This window comes from Micromesistius poutassou (genome assembly GCF_964030765.1).
Source record: "Micromesistius poutassou genome assembly, chromosome: 7".
In the NCBI taxonomy this organism is placed as follows: Eukaryota; Metazoa; Chordata; class Actinopteri; order Gadiformes; family Gadidae; genus Micromesistius; species Micromesistius poutassou.
In genome coordinates, this window is record NC_140277.1 from 2,599,792 (window position 1) to 2,615,493 (window position 15,702).

Below are 15,702 nucleotides of genomic sequence, written 5' to 3' on the forward strand. Positions count from 1 at the left end.
GGTGGGTCAGTTTCCGTTAAGCCAAAGGTGCTAGGATTGCTGAAGAAATGCAAATAGGGAGAGAAGCCATTGCTGATCTTTCGCACACATACACACACAAAAGCAAACATGCAATTCATGAAGAGATTTGGACAACAAGACCTGCATATAAAAAGGCAAGGCATCAGTAATCATTCTCGCATGCACACGCACACAGACACACACACACACACGCACACACTCCCACATGTGCACACACACACACACACACACACACACGCACACACACGCGTACACACGCGTACACACGCACAACAAAGCACCAGTTTACAGAACCACAACCTTATAGCCTCCTCCACACCCTGACTTCCCGCTCCTCCTCCCCCCTCCTCCTCGCTGCACATCTACAAAGCGTCTCGTCTCCACACCAGGAAACATCACCTCGGCGTTTAACACACGCGCCGCCTAACTGTTATTGCCCCTCCGCTCTAATTGGCCTGCTTGGCCGCGCTGGTTCTGCATGGACCGTCGGCTGTAAATCGAATTCTAACACCCCCCTCACCCTCACCCTCCCTCTCCCTCTCCCGCCCTCCCCCTCCCCTCCCACAACCTCGTCGAGCAGGCCTGTTCAATGACAAGGTCCTGGCAGCTCCCTTCATTGATCACCACAGGTTGCTCAATTACCTGCTCCCACTGGTAAATGGGAGGTAGGGAACGGAGGCCGTAATGGCGATCGTCAGGTCAGGTGTTTTTCTCCACAGCGGTTGAGGCGGGGGGGGGGTTGGGGTTGGGATTGGCTGAGCCGGCCTTAATGACGGAATGAGTTGAGGACGTTCAACGTTTCGCCGGGTCTATCCGACAGCGGCGGGGAACGAAAAGCATGGGGGGGGGGGGGGGGGGGGGGGGGGCGGTTATGTGATGGTGATATGGGATGCTGTTCACAGCCCATTTCATACAAATGGGCGCACAAAAGAGTTCAATGTACTTAGGACGGTGAAACTTACAATAACATGGAATGGAGAGTGCTTCGTTCTTTAGGGGTTTTTTACAGTTGCCACAAAATGATCCTATCCCAGTTGAGATGGACGTCGTCAAGTGATCACTCGTGTGTTTGTGCGACCAAAGTCAGCACACAGTGTGTGTGTGTGTGTGTGTGTGTGTGTGTGTGTGTGTGTGTGTGTGTGTGTGTGTGTTGGTGTTCCAGCCTTCTCACTCTCTCCGGGCTGAACCTTGTCCTACTGTGCGCTGCTCCCGATTGGCTGAAAACAAAGGGATTGGGTGGTGCCCTGCTTCCAAATCTATTCTGGTCTTGTCAGAACGCATCACTCCGCCTCTGTCCAGCGCTGCGGGCCATAGGACCCCAACTGACCAGCGAGCCCAGTGACAGGACGGCTCAGTGTCCACACACACACACACACACACACACACACAGTGAAGGAAACTGCCAACAATTAAAAACACTTTAATGAGTCTGCTCCGTTTCACAGACGTTTCACAGACATATGTAAATTGAACACAACAGAATGAAACGAGCATTACCCTCATCACCCCCCCCCCTTGCACAGAAACGCAAAACTGTAAAATGAACCCTTCTCTGGAGGTAAACAGGGCTCTGACACAGAGTTTGGCAAGGCTTTGAGTGCACTACGGTTTTAACAAGTGACCCAGAAAGGACATGGGGGGGGGGAGGGGGGGGATGGGGGGGGATGGAGGTGGGGCAGCAGCGACGCGCGGGTGATGCATTGTGGGGGAGAACTGAATTGACATTTCCTTGCCTACTGTTCAGACCCCGGGGGGTGGAGGCTTCTAGAGGCATGGCGTCCTTTGTTGCCCCAAAAAAGGCACGGGGAATGTTGAAACGATCACAACATGTGGGATCCCTGGTTCCCAGTGAACAAGAGGAGACACACACGCACACATACACACCACACACACACACACAAACACACAGATTTAAATACACTGGATGTGTTCTGTACTCTGGAACGTCCGATGTTGGCGTAGCAGCTCCCTTCACGCCCCACGAGACCGCCTTAATGTGTCTCAGTGTGTGTATATATATATATATATATATATATATATATATATACACAGGCATAGAGAGAGAGCGAGAGAGAGAGAGAGATCGAGCGAGAGAGCAATAGAGAGAGAGACATGGGCATAGACAGAGAGAGAGTTAGATGAGAGCAAGAGCAAGATGAAGAGACGGACCAATAAATACAAGTAGAGAGAGAGGGAGGGAGAGAGAGATAAAGAGAGAGAGCAACAGAGCACGCTAGAGGGAGAGATTTATAGAGAGAAAGCTAGATAGAGATAATGATAAAGAGATAAAGATAAAGAGAAAAAGGAGGCTAGACAGAGAGATATTGAAAGAGAGAAAACTAGAGAGCACCTGAAAGAGAGAGACAAACAGAGAGAGAGTAAGAGAGATGGAGATAGAGAGAGAGAGTAAGAGGGGCGAGAGGTAATAGGAGAGAGAGTAAGAGAGAAGGATTAAAGGGAAAGAGAGCGAGATAATAAGAGAGACAGAGACAGAGAGCTAGAGAGAGCTAGAGCTAGAGAGCGCTAGAGAGAGAGCTAGAGAGCTAGAGAGAGAGCTAGAGTGAGCTAGAGAGAGAGAGAGCGCTAGAGAGAGCTAGAGAGAGAGAGAACTAGAGCTAGAGAGAGCTAGAGAGAGAGTGCTAGAGAGAGAGAGAGAGAGCGCTAGAGCTAGAGAGAGAGTGCTAGAGAGAGAGAGAGTGCTAGAGAGAGAGAGTGCTAGAGAGAGATAAAGAGGGGGGAGGCTCCAGGGGTCATCCAGTCAGACAGAAGCAGCTGTAGTGTTCCAGCAGCACTAGCAGCACTAGCAGCAGCAGCCCGGGGGCAGGAGGACCCAGGGCCGCACGCGGTCTGTTCATTATCCATTCAGCAGCACCCATGGTGCATAAATGTACGTTTGCTCGCTTATTTGATCAAGAGGTTGGATCTCCGTGCAGCACCCTCGATGTGCAGTCAAGGACAAGGTCTAAAGCGAAACATGCAATTCGTGAGGAGATGTAAAAAAGGATCAATAATCGTTCTGTCAATGTTTTGCTTGCCCTGATGTTATTCAAATAGGAAATCCTCAGAGATAAGACACTATGGCCGAGGTGTGCGTGTGTGTGTGTGTGTGTGTGTGTGTGTGTGTGTGTGTGTGACAGGCATATGTTCTACATGCTAGTAAAACATGACACCACGGCACACTTTGATGGATGTCCGTCTGCTGCCGTACGTGGACCAATGCATCATGGGAGATCGGCGGTGGGTTCGCGTGCTCGCGTCGCAGTCCGAGTGATTTGGCGACGAGCTGAAAGCCTGCTGTGACACACACAGACGACCACCGCCCGTGCCCTCAGCGAGTTGACAGAGCGCGCGCGTGTGAGTGCCTGCGTGAGGTGCGCGTCTGTGTGCGTGTGTGTGTGCGTGCATGCGTGTGTGTGTGTGCGTGCGTGCGTGCATGTGCTGTTCTAGAAAGAAAGGCCTGCTCGCCTGAGATCAAACCCACCATCGACCGGCTAATGACACAGCAGCGCGGGCAGCGACCTGATTTAAACATGGGGACAGTGATGAATGATTCATAGGCCGGGAGAGAGAGGGACACATGACAGCTATGTACCCCCACCCCCTGTATTTCTCTCCCTCTAAAAGACCACACACACACACACACGCGCTGTTTTTCCCTTTGACGTCGGCGCCTCTGATGAGTGCCGCACCTCGCCGGTCGCGTTCACGCAGGCCCACCTCGCGCCAGCTCCGCCCCCCCCCCCCTCCACCTCTGTGCCCTCCTTGGCCCCGCCGCCTCCATATCCAGCCAGTTTGGCTCCGCCCCAATCCTCCCCTTGATCCTCCACAGCTCCTCCCTTCGCCTGACCCACCTGGCTCCTCCCCTTCTGTCGTCTGAGCCGTTTGACTCCGCCGCCACCGCCCTCCTCCTCCTCCTCCTCCTCCTCTGACCCGCTCCTCGCTCCGTCCTTCCTCCTCCACTCCCGTCTCATTGACTCCCCGAACCGTTCGCCCTTCACTGGCCGCTCCAGCGCGACGCAGCGCTAATCTAAATGTGGGGGCTCACCGCTACGAGCCTAAAACGAATGAGCCAATCATTCCACATCAATTAGTCCATCCATCATTTCTGATTGGTGGAGGAAGAGGGGGGGGGGGGGGGGGGAGTTTGGATAATGTGTGTGTGTGCATGTGTGTGTGTGTGTGTGTTTGTGTGTACATACGTGTGTTTCTTTGTGTGTGTGTGCGCATGTGCGTGCTTGTGAGCATCTGTGTGTGTGCATGTGTGCATGCACATGCATGTGTGTGTGTGTGTGTGTGTGTGTGTGTGTGTGTGTGTGTGTGTGTGTGTGCGTGCGTGTGCGTGTGCGTGTGCGTTCCTGCAGAGGGGGATCACTCGGGCCGCCTGCCCTGTATCGTGTGCAGCAGCGGGAACGAGACGGCGTCAAAGTGAGCTTTGACACTTTGAAAAAGTAAAGTCCCTCATTATTATTAGAGGCATCAGAGGCGCCCGCTCCGGCGGTGACCTTGTCCACAACTCAGTTCTCCACAACGTCCTCCAAGACGCCCGGCTGCGGCGGTCACTCCATTCACCGCCGCTCCTCTGAGGAGTGAAGGCCTTCGCCACGGGTTACATTTTATGCTTTATTTACGACCATTACTACCGATCCCATTCAAGGCGTCTCCACACCATCACGATACACTGTGCATCCCGCTGTTGAGTAATACCAGCATTTTTTTTCTCATCTAAGAATGTCAGCTGAAGGTAAAAACGGCTGGATTTAGACGCCGAAGCTAATCGCGCCGCGAGCCCTGACAAACTAATGTCGGCGATCAAAAGTGCCGGCCACAGCTTGAAGATTTAAGGGTAGGGGCTTGTTACTCTTTTTGCATTGGGGTGAACATTTCAGCTGACAATACAATAGTGTTCGCATGCACTCCTGATCATCGCTGGAAGGATGGATCCCCCTCTCTGCATTCCTCCTCAATAACTCCTTGCTAATTAAGGGAGTTTTGTTCTTGCCCTCTGGGGGGCTTGGGTCAGGGGGACTTCATAAACATATGGCCTGTTAAGCCCTATGAGACTGTACCTGTGATTAAGGACCGTACAAATACAATGACATTGAATTGAGCTGAGTAGTCATGTGTCTAATGATTTCCTATGGTAGTCCAGTATGAAACTGTAGTAGAAGAGCCATGTTTATGGGGCTTTTGGTGGCAGGAACCACCGAATGGCCCCGTGCAGCACTGCTGCCACTGCATTATTGAAGACACATATGTGCAAAGCGGGCCTTCAAACACTGTTCATTAAAAATAGATTAGCCACATTACTTTTCCTGTTTCCCATGACTAAGCCATTCATTTATATTTTTTATAACTTTTCACTTTTTATTTAACAGCCATAACCGCAACTTAATGTAAGTTTGCGTTGGTCAACTGAAATTCAATAGAATGAAATGAACGAATGAATGAAAACAACCAGAGGCATTATTAGTAATTAAATAAATCAATAAATGTATAGCTATAGATATGTGCTTATAGACACAGCTGTGCTCAGCCAAGAGAAGGGAAGGACGCTGAAAAAGATGAGTGGAGGAGGACGAGAGGATGAAGAGAGAACGGAGAGGAGGAAGAGGAGGAGGAGGAAGAGGAGAGGCAGGCGTAGGAGCGAAGGGGAAGGGTGGATGGGAGGAGGACAAAGAGAACGAGGAACGAGAGGAGGGAGACGAGGAAGAGGGCGGCTGTCTGATCTGCAGAGAATTCCAAAATCAACTTCATAAAAGAGAGTTGCAACATAAAAGGCGAAGAGAACGCAAGACAGTGGTCCAGAGAGAGCGGGGGATCAGAGAGTGACTCTGAGACGGAAAGACGACTACAGTCAAGCCCCCTTCTCCACGACCCCCCCCCCCCTCATCCTCCTTGGGACCACACGGACTGGAGCGGAACCCGGCGATTCCACTCATCATTTTCCACCGCTATTAAGGCAACAGCCCACTGCTGTTGCCTCATATCTCAAATGAGTTATGCTAATGGTGGCTTCGGCCATCTGTGAATGGCACGCCATCAGTGGAGCCCCGAACGCACCTATGAGTTATGAGCGTAGTAAGTCAACTCCAGACCGATTCATCACCTGAGAGCGTTGGAGGGGTAGGAAGAGAGGGGCAAGGCGGGGGGGTGGTGGCGGCAGGGGATTGTTTGGGGTTTCGCTGATTTGGGGACTTTGACAGGAACATAAGGGATCTCGCAGCGGGGCTGACACTGCGTCGCCTTATCTCGGGGGCAGCGCGCTCTCCACATTTCCCACAGTGCACCGCGCGCTGGCATGCCACCGCAATCTCTTTCATAAACAAGGCGGGGGCAGGGCTTTGGCGGAGGGTCATGGATCAGGCGGAGGTGAGGGGGAAAGTGAAACAGAGCACTTTGCATGACAAATGGTCCTTGGCGATAAGCAGGTTGAAACACTTAGGATTCCTGATAAAGGATTATCGGACCGCTTTAAACTGCCACCCATTTAACATTCCCTGGCCTGTCTGGAAAATATGCCAACACATGCCAAACTAAATTAAAAGTCTTTTTTTGTGTCTTCTTGGTGTCATTAAAGTTTTTTTGCCTCTGTGATCCTCGCACAGAGAAAATGTTTTTTTTTTTTTTAATTCTTATGCTTTGGTATTTCCCCCCATGAGAACACATTGTAAAACTTACTGTCATTCGGATTCAGAGTAGGAAAAGTACCACACACACACACACACACACACACACACACACACACACTCGTCGACGAGGTGTGGTGGTATAATTGCCTCAAGCGATATATAAAAAAAAAAAAAAAAAAAAATCCCTCTGTATCATAATGTGTTCCCACTTGACACTGTTTAGGAAACTGGCAACGCAGGCAGCAAACTAGACCAGCCTATTAGGGGGAGAGATGCACAACAGTGCGTGTGGGTTCCCATCGCCCCAGCCACGGGCCCCAGCTTGCCCTCTGTGAATAGCCGGCTGGTAGCGTATGCACGCACCGTCCCCAACCACCACCACGGACGCGCTTCAGTCACCTTTTTTTTCCCGTTAGACTGGAAGGCAGGAGCAAGACGTCTGACCCTAGGAGCAGCAATTTGTTTGGGTGGTCTCTCAAGCTAACGTCGGCCTGCTAAACGCCAGCGCGCCACGGTTAGCATGCTAATGGGCCGATTCTCCCCTGGATGGAGGCCGTGCATCAAAGTCTGACTGAGGGAGGAGGTGCTCTCTCTCTCCCTGGGAACACAAAGTATCGGGACACGACTTACGTCTGGGGGCCAGGGACAGACAGGCAAGCCGTGGAAAGCTACAGCTGCCACGGAGATAGGAGGCGTTTTGCGACTATGTATAGAGGGGAGAGAGAGAGAGAGAGAGAGAGAGAGAGAGAGAGAGAGAGAGAGAGGAGAGAGAGAGAGAGAGAGAGAGAGAGAGAGAGAGACAGGAGGGGTTGAGACGAAGAGAGCGATCATTTTACATTTACATTAATGCCTGCTCTTTCGAAACAGTTCCGAGTGCGAAGGCATGCTGTGACGCACACGCACACACACAATCCCCCCCCACACACACACACACACAATCCCCCACACACACACACACTATCCCACCCACACACACACACACACACACACACACAATCCCACACACTCACAATCCCTAACACACACACACACACACAATCCCCCCCCCCCCCCCCCCCCCCCCACACACACACACACCACACCACACACAAACACACACACACACACATCACAGGATGGCCACAGCCACTTCATAATTATGTGTATTCACAGAGGCCTCATTGAGAGAGGTGTATTCATCAAGGCCCTTTGTGATTGGCCCATGGCGTCCCCGTGGGCTCCCGCAGGGGCTTGTCAATGACAGGGCTAGTCGGCCGAGGCCCGCTGTGTGTACACAACAGACAAACACACACCAGTCAGGGAAGGCAGCCGGCTGTTTGGGATGAGCTCCACTTGGACGTGAAGCAAATTAGATTGGCCTTCCAGGAGGGCCAAATTATGGCGCACAATATGGCTGTCGAGTTCCGTCCTCACTCTTATTGCCTAAACACATTGTTGTGATTGAGTGATCCGCTCGGAAAACTTTCTTTCAGTGCAGAACAGAGCACACTGGAGTGTGTGTGTGTGTATTTCTCTGTGTATATATGCATGGATGAGGGTACACACAGACACACACACACACATATATATATATATATATATATATATATATATACAAACATATATAACTTATTCTACTTCTTTTACTTCAACTGGGCACAAAGCCTCCGTACCCAGCTAGACTAATGGCTACACGCTACATCGGGAGGTGGAACTTCAATCCTCAAGATATCCCCCCCCGAACTAGAAAGCCGGGGCATGTGCGGCTGGTGGTGGTGTTGGAGGTGGTGGTGTTGGCGGTGGCGGTGGTGGTGTTGGAGGCGGTGGCAGAGTGAAGGAGCAGGGAGAGCCTGGCGAGGCGCCCACCTCCAGCGCCGCGAAGACGCAGGAAAAGAGAGCATGGCTCAGGTGCGTGAGGCCGGCGTGATGGATGGGGCTGCTGGCGGAGCTGCCCTCCTTCGGCGCGCCCGGCCGGGACAGCTGTGCGATAAGGGAGAGGGGCCCTCGGTCCGCGATGCAGATCTCCCCCCTTCTCCACATCCATCCCTGCCACCGCCAGCACCACCAGCACCACCAGCACCACCACCAGCAGCAGCGGCACCACCACCACCACCACCACCTAGGCAGGCAGCACATCCTCCCACGCCCCCCGCCGACGGTAGATAGGCTGCGGCTGAGGCTGGGGAGGAGGCAGGGCGGGTGCCACTGTGGCAGGCTGAGCAGCCACCTTCCAGGGGTGATAAGGACGCCAGACAGATAGTGTGGCCCGGTGGCAGTCCGGCCCCCTGTTCTTCCTATTTGGGGGGTCTGCCTGGTGATTCAGTGCGAGCTCCCTCTGGGGAGACGGTGGCGGCTCGGGGGGGGGGGGTATGTGTAAGGAATACACTACGGCCAGGCGTCCTGTTATTGGAAAACAATGTAACGACGGGGGGGGGTGGAGACGAGGCTGCTCACCGCAAGCCCGAGTCGAGGAAACAACTGTTTTCAATATTGAATTTGCAGCACATTGAGTTTAATAATAGTTATAAGGCAGAGGCGTCGCGTTATTGAAAAATAATGCACGCCCATGGATTGTTATCAACCAATCAGAATCAAGTATTAAACAATGTGTGGTATGAATATATTTACATATAAGTGTGTTTGTGTGTGTGTGTGTGTGTGTGTGTGTGTGTGTGTGTGTGTGTGTGTGTGTGTGTGTGTGTGTGTGTGTGTGTGTGTGTGTGTGTGTGTGTGTGTGTGTGTGTGTGTGTACGCGCGCGCCGGGTGTGTGTGTGTGTGCTACTCTGTGTCGGCATCTGTGCGTGTATGTGTGTGTGTGTGTGTGTGTGTGTGTGTGTGTGTGTGTGTGTGTGTGTGTGTGTGTGTGTGTGTGTGTGTGTGTGTGTGTGTGTGTGTGTGTGTGTGTGTGTGTGTGTGCGCGTGTCTGTGTGTGTGCGTGCGCATCTCCCCAGCATGTCATAATCATCAATTGGGGTGGGGCGCTTTCAGACAGCGGTAAAAAAGGCAATTTAACACAAAATAACAATCATGAAAACATAATGGCTGCGAAAATTGCTTGTAGTGTTTCTGTGTGTGCGGCAAATCAACAATAAGAGGGTGAGCGGGACGCAGGGAGACGCCAATCAGGCGAAGGGGACAGCGCGTGCGATGCTATATACATCACGGCATCACGGGCAGGTACTCTACTCTACTCCGAGGGGCTCCAGGCAACTGGCACGCTTGCCGACCACGATGCCGTCCCCTGACCTCAATCAGACAGGTTCCATGGGGGCCCGTGATTAGTGCTTGGAGGGCCTCTCTATGTCAGTGATAAGCATCTCGACGCCTCGCTGACATGCCAGCCCTCTTCGTCGGTACGGCCGCCCGTAGCGTAGCTCAACGGCCACTTTGGCTAGCGTGATTGGATTTGAACAGGGCTAGAGGGAGGAGAGGAATGGGGGAGGGGGTAACTTGTGTATAGACGCTCAGAGTGTCTTTGGAGTGGGCTCTTTGTTACCCTCGGTTCGTAACAGGGTTTTTTTTATTGTTTCGTAGCTGTTTGGTTTCTATCTGAATAAATGAGTGTAATGAATGTACTTGGAGGTGTAGCAACGTCAATAAATAATTCAAGAGAGGAAGGAAAGAAGGAAAGGAAATCCATTCTGATCATGGTATAAAGGCATGATTGTTTATTTTGTTACAACGAAAAGTAAGGGAGAAAGAAATAGCGAAAGAAGGAAAGGATTTTGTGGTATAAATGCATGATCATTAACATTACCAGAAATGGCAACTGGAATGGCAAAGTTAATAGCCAAAAGTAATAATATTGAAGCACACATTTACATAGAATATATTATTAATGTGTTCTATTTTTGTTTGATACTCGTTTTCTTGTACATCCAAACCAATACCGACCGGAAAAAGTGGTTAACCATGACATCATTTGCCCATCTCATCATCAACTATACATGAATGTATGTATGTACACACACACATACACAAACACGCCCACACTCCACAGGCACCCACACACACACACACACACACACACACACACACACACACACACACACACCCACGCTGGAGTCTGAAACGAGTGCTCCCAACCACTAAAGTGGACCTCCACTGTTCTGCAGAATGATTACTTCAGCCCTGTCCCTGTGAGAGACAGATTCCAGAGCCCGGGCGCGGGGCACTCTACCAGGGGTTCCCCTGCCCATTAGGTCTGCGCCGCGGTCGGCTGCCTCAGGTTTACTCCAGACACTTTGATAATAACGCTCCCTGGCAGACCGGCAAAGTAATGACCACATCTTGGAACGGCGCACAATGCAAGTCGCGCCGAGGCAATCGCCGGCGTGAAGGCCCCGCCGTCCGTGACCCATTTAAGCGATGGCGATGGGTAAGGGGAGGGGAGGGGGGGGGGGGGAACGGTAGCAGTCGCTTACCCATAATGCATTGCAGGTCCACTATAGGACAACATGTGATGATGTGTGCGTTTGATGGCTTTAATGCCGTTGGAATGAACACGTTATTGCGCTATTATCCAGGAATAGAAAAGAGAATCCACTCACCACCTCCACCTCCGAGTAGACTGGAGTTTGCTGAAAATGAAGGGAGAATGCACGTTAGATTGTCATGTACAGAATGATTGAAAAAAGGAAAAGGAGAACATACAGTCATGGAAAGGAATAAATACATACACGCAGAAAGTCCTAATTAATAGATAACATATAGTCTCTGTGTGTGTGTGTGTGTGTGTGTGTGTGTGTGTGTGTGTGTGTGTGTGTGTGTGTGTGTGTGTTCCTCTTGCAGGTTTTTGTAACCCTGTGGTGTTTTCAGAAGTTTAATGCAAACACATTCTAAATTACTCTGACTATCTGTGGGAGTTCAGGGGCGACATTCTGAAGTGAATGTTTCTAATTTAATTGGAAGTAGTTATGGAGGAAGTCAGTAATTCCTGAGTCATTCTGACCTGGCAGTTCTCTGTCTTGGCAGTGTCTCAGTGTAAAACAGGCGCCCCATTAAAAACAATTACATTGCCGTCAAGTCTTAAGACACTCGCAAGCATACAAAATACACAGCGCCTCGTCCCAGGCCCAGAAGAAGGGAGCCGCATTATAAAACGGCAGGCAGACCAAAAGGGAGATTCAGGCGAGGGCATTAAGTAGCGATGTTCCAAGAGGCAAAGTCACCTGCGTAACAAATAGGATTTTTTTATTTTTCTTAAAGCAAAAAAAAAGAAAAAAGAAAAAAACTAGAACAGGACGTGCTGTTTTTATCTGCAGTGGGCTGCGGGACAATTAAGTCTGACAAACGCCGAGATTATAGCGGGAATTGGCTTCATCCTTTCAACTCGCTCTCCTTTTACTAGTTATTCTTTTCACCCGCCACCACGTGGAATCTATTTGTAGTTCCACGTGAAGCACGGGAAAAAAAACACGGGGATTATCATCAAGAGCCGCGTCGAAAGCGTTGTCAGTTCGAGACCCGACTGCTTTCGGAGACGCAGCGAGAGAGGCTTAGAGGGCGTTCAGATACGTCCTGTTGTTCGCAGACGGGTTTGAAGTGCAGTCGACACAACGGACGGAGAAAAGGGGGGGAGGGAAGAGAGCCACGCGGTGACTTTAATGATGTTTCAACGACGCCGACCGCGTTGTTATCAGCCGACGCTATTCATCCACACTTGATTCCCCGGAGGACGCCAAATCAGGGCCGAGGCAGACCCAGTGTGTGTGTGTGTGTGTGTGTATGTGTGTGTGTGTGTGTGTGTGCATGCATGTTTCTGTGTTTGTGTACATGCGTGTGTGTGTGTGTGTGTGTACATGCGTGTGTGTGTGTGTGTGTGTGTGTGTGTGTGTGTGTGTGCATGCGTGTTTCTGTGTTTGTGTACATGCGTGTGTGTGTGTGTGTGCGTGCGTGCGTGCGTGCGCGCGTGCGTGCGTGCGTGCGTGCGTGCGTGCGCACGTGTGTGCATGAGCCATGCCAACAATTATTCAACGTGTGGTTAAAAATAAAGTAGGACAAAAAAGAAGAAAAAAAGGTGCCAATTAGGTGATTTCTCATTCCTTCTGATTCACACTTTCTCAAAAGGTGCTTCACAAGGCGGCCACTTCCTCCCCGTCTCATCCCTGTGGGCGGCAGCCGCCACACAAGAGGGATGTCGCGTTTCATCGAGGGCTTTTAAACGCCGCAACAGCGCCGAGCCCCGGCGAACGCAGACAAAAGGGCCCCGGCAGAAACAAGAGTGCTCACTTCACCGGCGTGTTTACAATAGCACCTTTCCAGATTTTTCCCCGGTGGATGAATGAGCTGCTTGCTGTTTTTTCAAGCCGCGGTTTGCTCAGCGTTTGCAACCTGTCAGCCATCTCCATCGGCGGCACAGGCACAGGCACAGGCGGGGCTCAGGAACCAAGAAACAACGCAGCCCCGCGCTGGAATAGTCTGCTGTCTCTGGTTGGGGAAGACGCGGTGCTCATTATTTTTAAAAGTGAATAAATGTAGCAAAAAACTGAAAAGTACAGTCTCCCGCAAACACACACACACAAAAAAAAAAAACCACGCTGCTCTTTTTCTGTTTCAAAAAAAACGAGCCACTGAAAACACAGGGTTGAAAGCGTTGGCTGTCACAGCCAACGCTACAGGGGGGGTGGCTGTGTGGAGGCACAGGGCTCATTGTAGTGACTCAACCCGCTGCAACCTCCAATCGGCCGCCCCCCCCCCCTGCCCGGGCTGCGGCTGCTCCCAGGTGAGGCAACCGCGGTGAGGCAGCCTCCACTACCCGTGCTGGAGGCTCGGCGAGTGGCCTCCCAGCTCCCCTCTATCGCCGCACCACTGGAAGGAGCTGGGGTTTAATTGTCTGACACTCTGGAGATACCTGAGGGGGCCCGCGGAATTAGCCCCCCGCCTAATCAGACGTGGGTGAGGCACGCTAATCAGCTTGACGCCCGGTCTGTGTGTGTGTGTGTGTGTGTGTGTGTGTGTGTGTGTGTGTACTAACCATGTGACCACGTGGGGAGGGTGGGAGAGGGAAGGGGGGGGGGGGGGGCGGGGAGTGTTATCAGCAGTTGCCTCAGCGGTGGTTTTGACGAGTGTGTGTGTGTGTGTGTCAGTGTGTGTGTCAGTCTGAGCGCGGTTGTCAATGTGTCAGTAGGTCTAGGAGAGTATTGCCGACGTGCTCTCTAAGCCCCCCCACCGCCTCCTTCACCGCCTCCACCGCCGCCCAAACATCTGAGGAACCTTTCGTCACACGGCGCGGCGCTTCGACATGTGTGCGCTTGGAAAGCGTTGAAGCCATTGAAGTTGTATTAGCGGGGAATGCCATAAAAGAGAGAGAGAGTCTCCTCTGAGCTGTTCGCGTGCATTCATCCCCCCCCCCCCCACCCCGCCCGCCCTCCCTCCCTCCCCTCTCCCTCCCCTCCCCTCCCCCCTCCCGCCGCCCCACCCACCACCGCCCAACCCCTCGAGCGCTTACTAACTTGATTATTTCATAATATCTCAGGGAGCGTTCATCCTTCATTAAGTTATCGTCGGGGGGTGCGGCGCGCCGCCGAGACGGTGCGACTGGCGCGGCGCGGAATATCATTTACCTACGGAGTCGCTAGACTCAGCCTCCAGAAACCCCCCCACACCAGGGGAGACAGTCACTGCTCCCCCCCCCCCCCCCCCACACACACACACACACACACACACACACAAACACACACTATCCCCCAAAGCAAACAAGAGAGGAAAGGCACCCTGCAACCTCTAGCAAGCATTAGTGTGGCGGAACGCTAGCGGTTCACGGGCCGGGACTTGCCTGCAAAGCACTTTAATTATCTCTGGGAAAAGAATTAAACAGAAATCCATATTTGACCACATCCACACTGTAATGCATATTTTATAGGGTGTTGTATTAATTATAAAGTAGCTCTTCCCACTGTTTGCGCGCGCCCCCGGGGCGGAAGTGCGGCCGCGTAGTAATGGATCAACACGTTCTCTGCCCGTCGCAGAGTCGTTAGCCCGCAATTAGTGTTATCGGAGCATCGCTGCCTTTTCTTCCACCGGGGCTGGAGCGCTCGTGCTCACGGGGAGACTTTTCACAATGTCTGATTAGAACCAGTTTTCTTTTTTTTTTTGGGGGGGGGGGGGTAGGGGGGGGGGGGGCTGGTATCTTTGTCAACTCATAGACGCCGGAAGAGAGAGTGATAAAGACTTCCTGGAACATGGCGGGCTGCCAGCCGCCCCTCTGGGAGCCACTCGCGCTTTTTTTACTACATATACTTTAGATTATTTCAAGGGCAAAACAATCCTATCAGCCGCCACAAAACACCTCTGGAAATCGCCGTGCCGAGGACGCATTATTTATATATTTACTTTTTAATCCTTTACTCGCCTTTTTGTTATTTTATTGTCATTTATTGTGTTTTTTTCTTATATCTGACGCCGCCGGACGCTGGCGGCACACAGACGGTGACTTTGGGCTGGTGGAGGCCCCGCCCCCGCCAGCCGTCCCAGAGGTAACCACAGAGCAGGTCGTGGTCGTAAATCTCGGCGGAAGCGCTCCCTGGGCAGCCTGTGGGGAGAGCTGACAGGTCATTAGCGAGCGTTGAGCCACGCCGTTAGGCTGCTCCGTCTCACACGTGCACTGCGCTGTCACCGCGGGGACGAACACCCACTTCCTGTCTGCCCTTTCAACTCCGCCCGCCCCCCCCCCCCCCCCCACCCACTCACCCACCCAGCCACCCACAGCTCCTGCCCGCCCGCCGCCGCCGCCGCCGCCGCCCCGGGTTTACCTCGGGCATCGCCGCAGACGATACACAACGCGGGGTGGAGCCCCCAGCGTGTGTTTCACCGCCGCCAGCGTATATGGATAATGGAGGCAGGGGCAGGTCGCCGTGGCCGATTAGCATACTGGGCCGGACCCCAGACGTAAACACTGAGATGGAAATGATTTATACCCGCTCTCTGTCTCCGTCTCGGTTTCTCTCGCTCTCTCTCTCTCCTTCCCTCTCTCTCTCTCTAAGCTCCTATGGTATATATGCAGAACAGACATGGATATGAGTGTGTGTGTGTGTGTGTGTGTGTGTGTGTGTGTGTGTGTGTGTGTGTGTGT

The 15,702-nt window shown here is 52.2% G+C and overlaps 1 protein-coding gene across 1 annotated transcript in view; it reads right to left on the reverse strand.

Annotated features, from left to right (window-relative positions):
• Positions 1-15,702, reverse strand: part of macrod2 (mono-ADP ribosylhydrolase 2) — a 351,067-nt gene that overhangs the window by 243,080 nt on the left and 92,285 nt on the right. Inside the window, exon 4 of the mRNA XM_084470307.1 lies at positions 11,180-11,209. Within this exon, the coding sequence (XP_084326433.1) occupies positions 11,180-11,209 (30 nt within the window). The remainder of the gene's footprint in view (positions 1-11,179; positions 11,210-15,702) is intronic.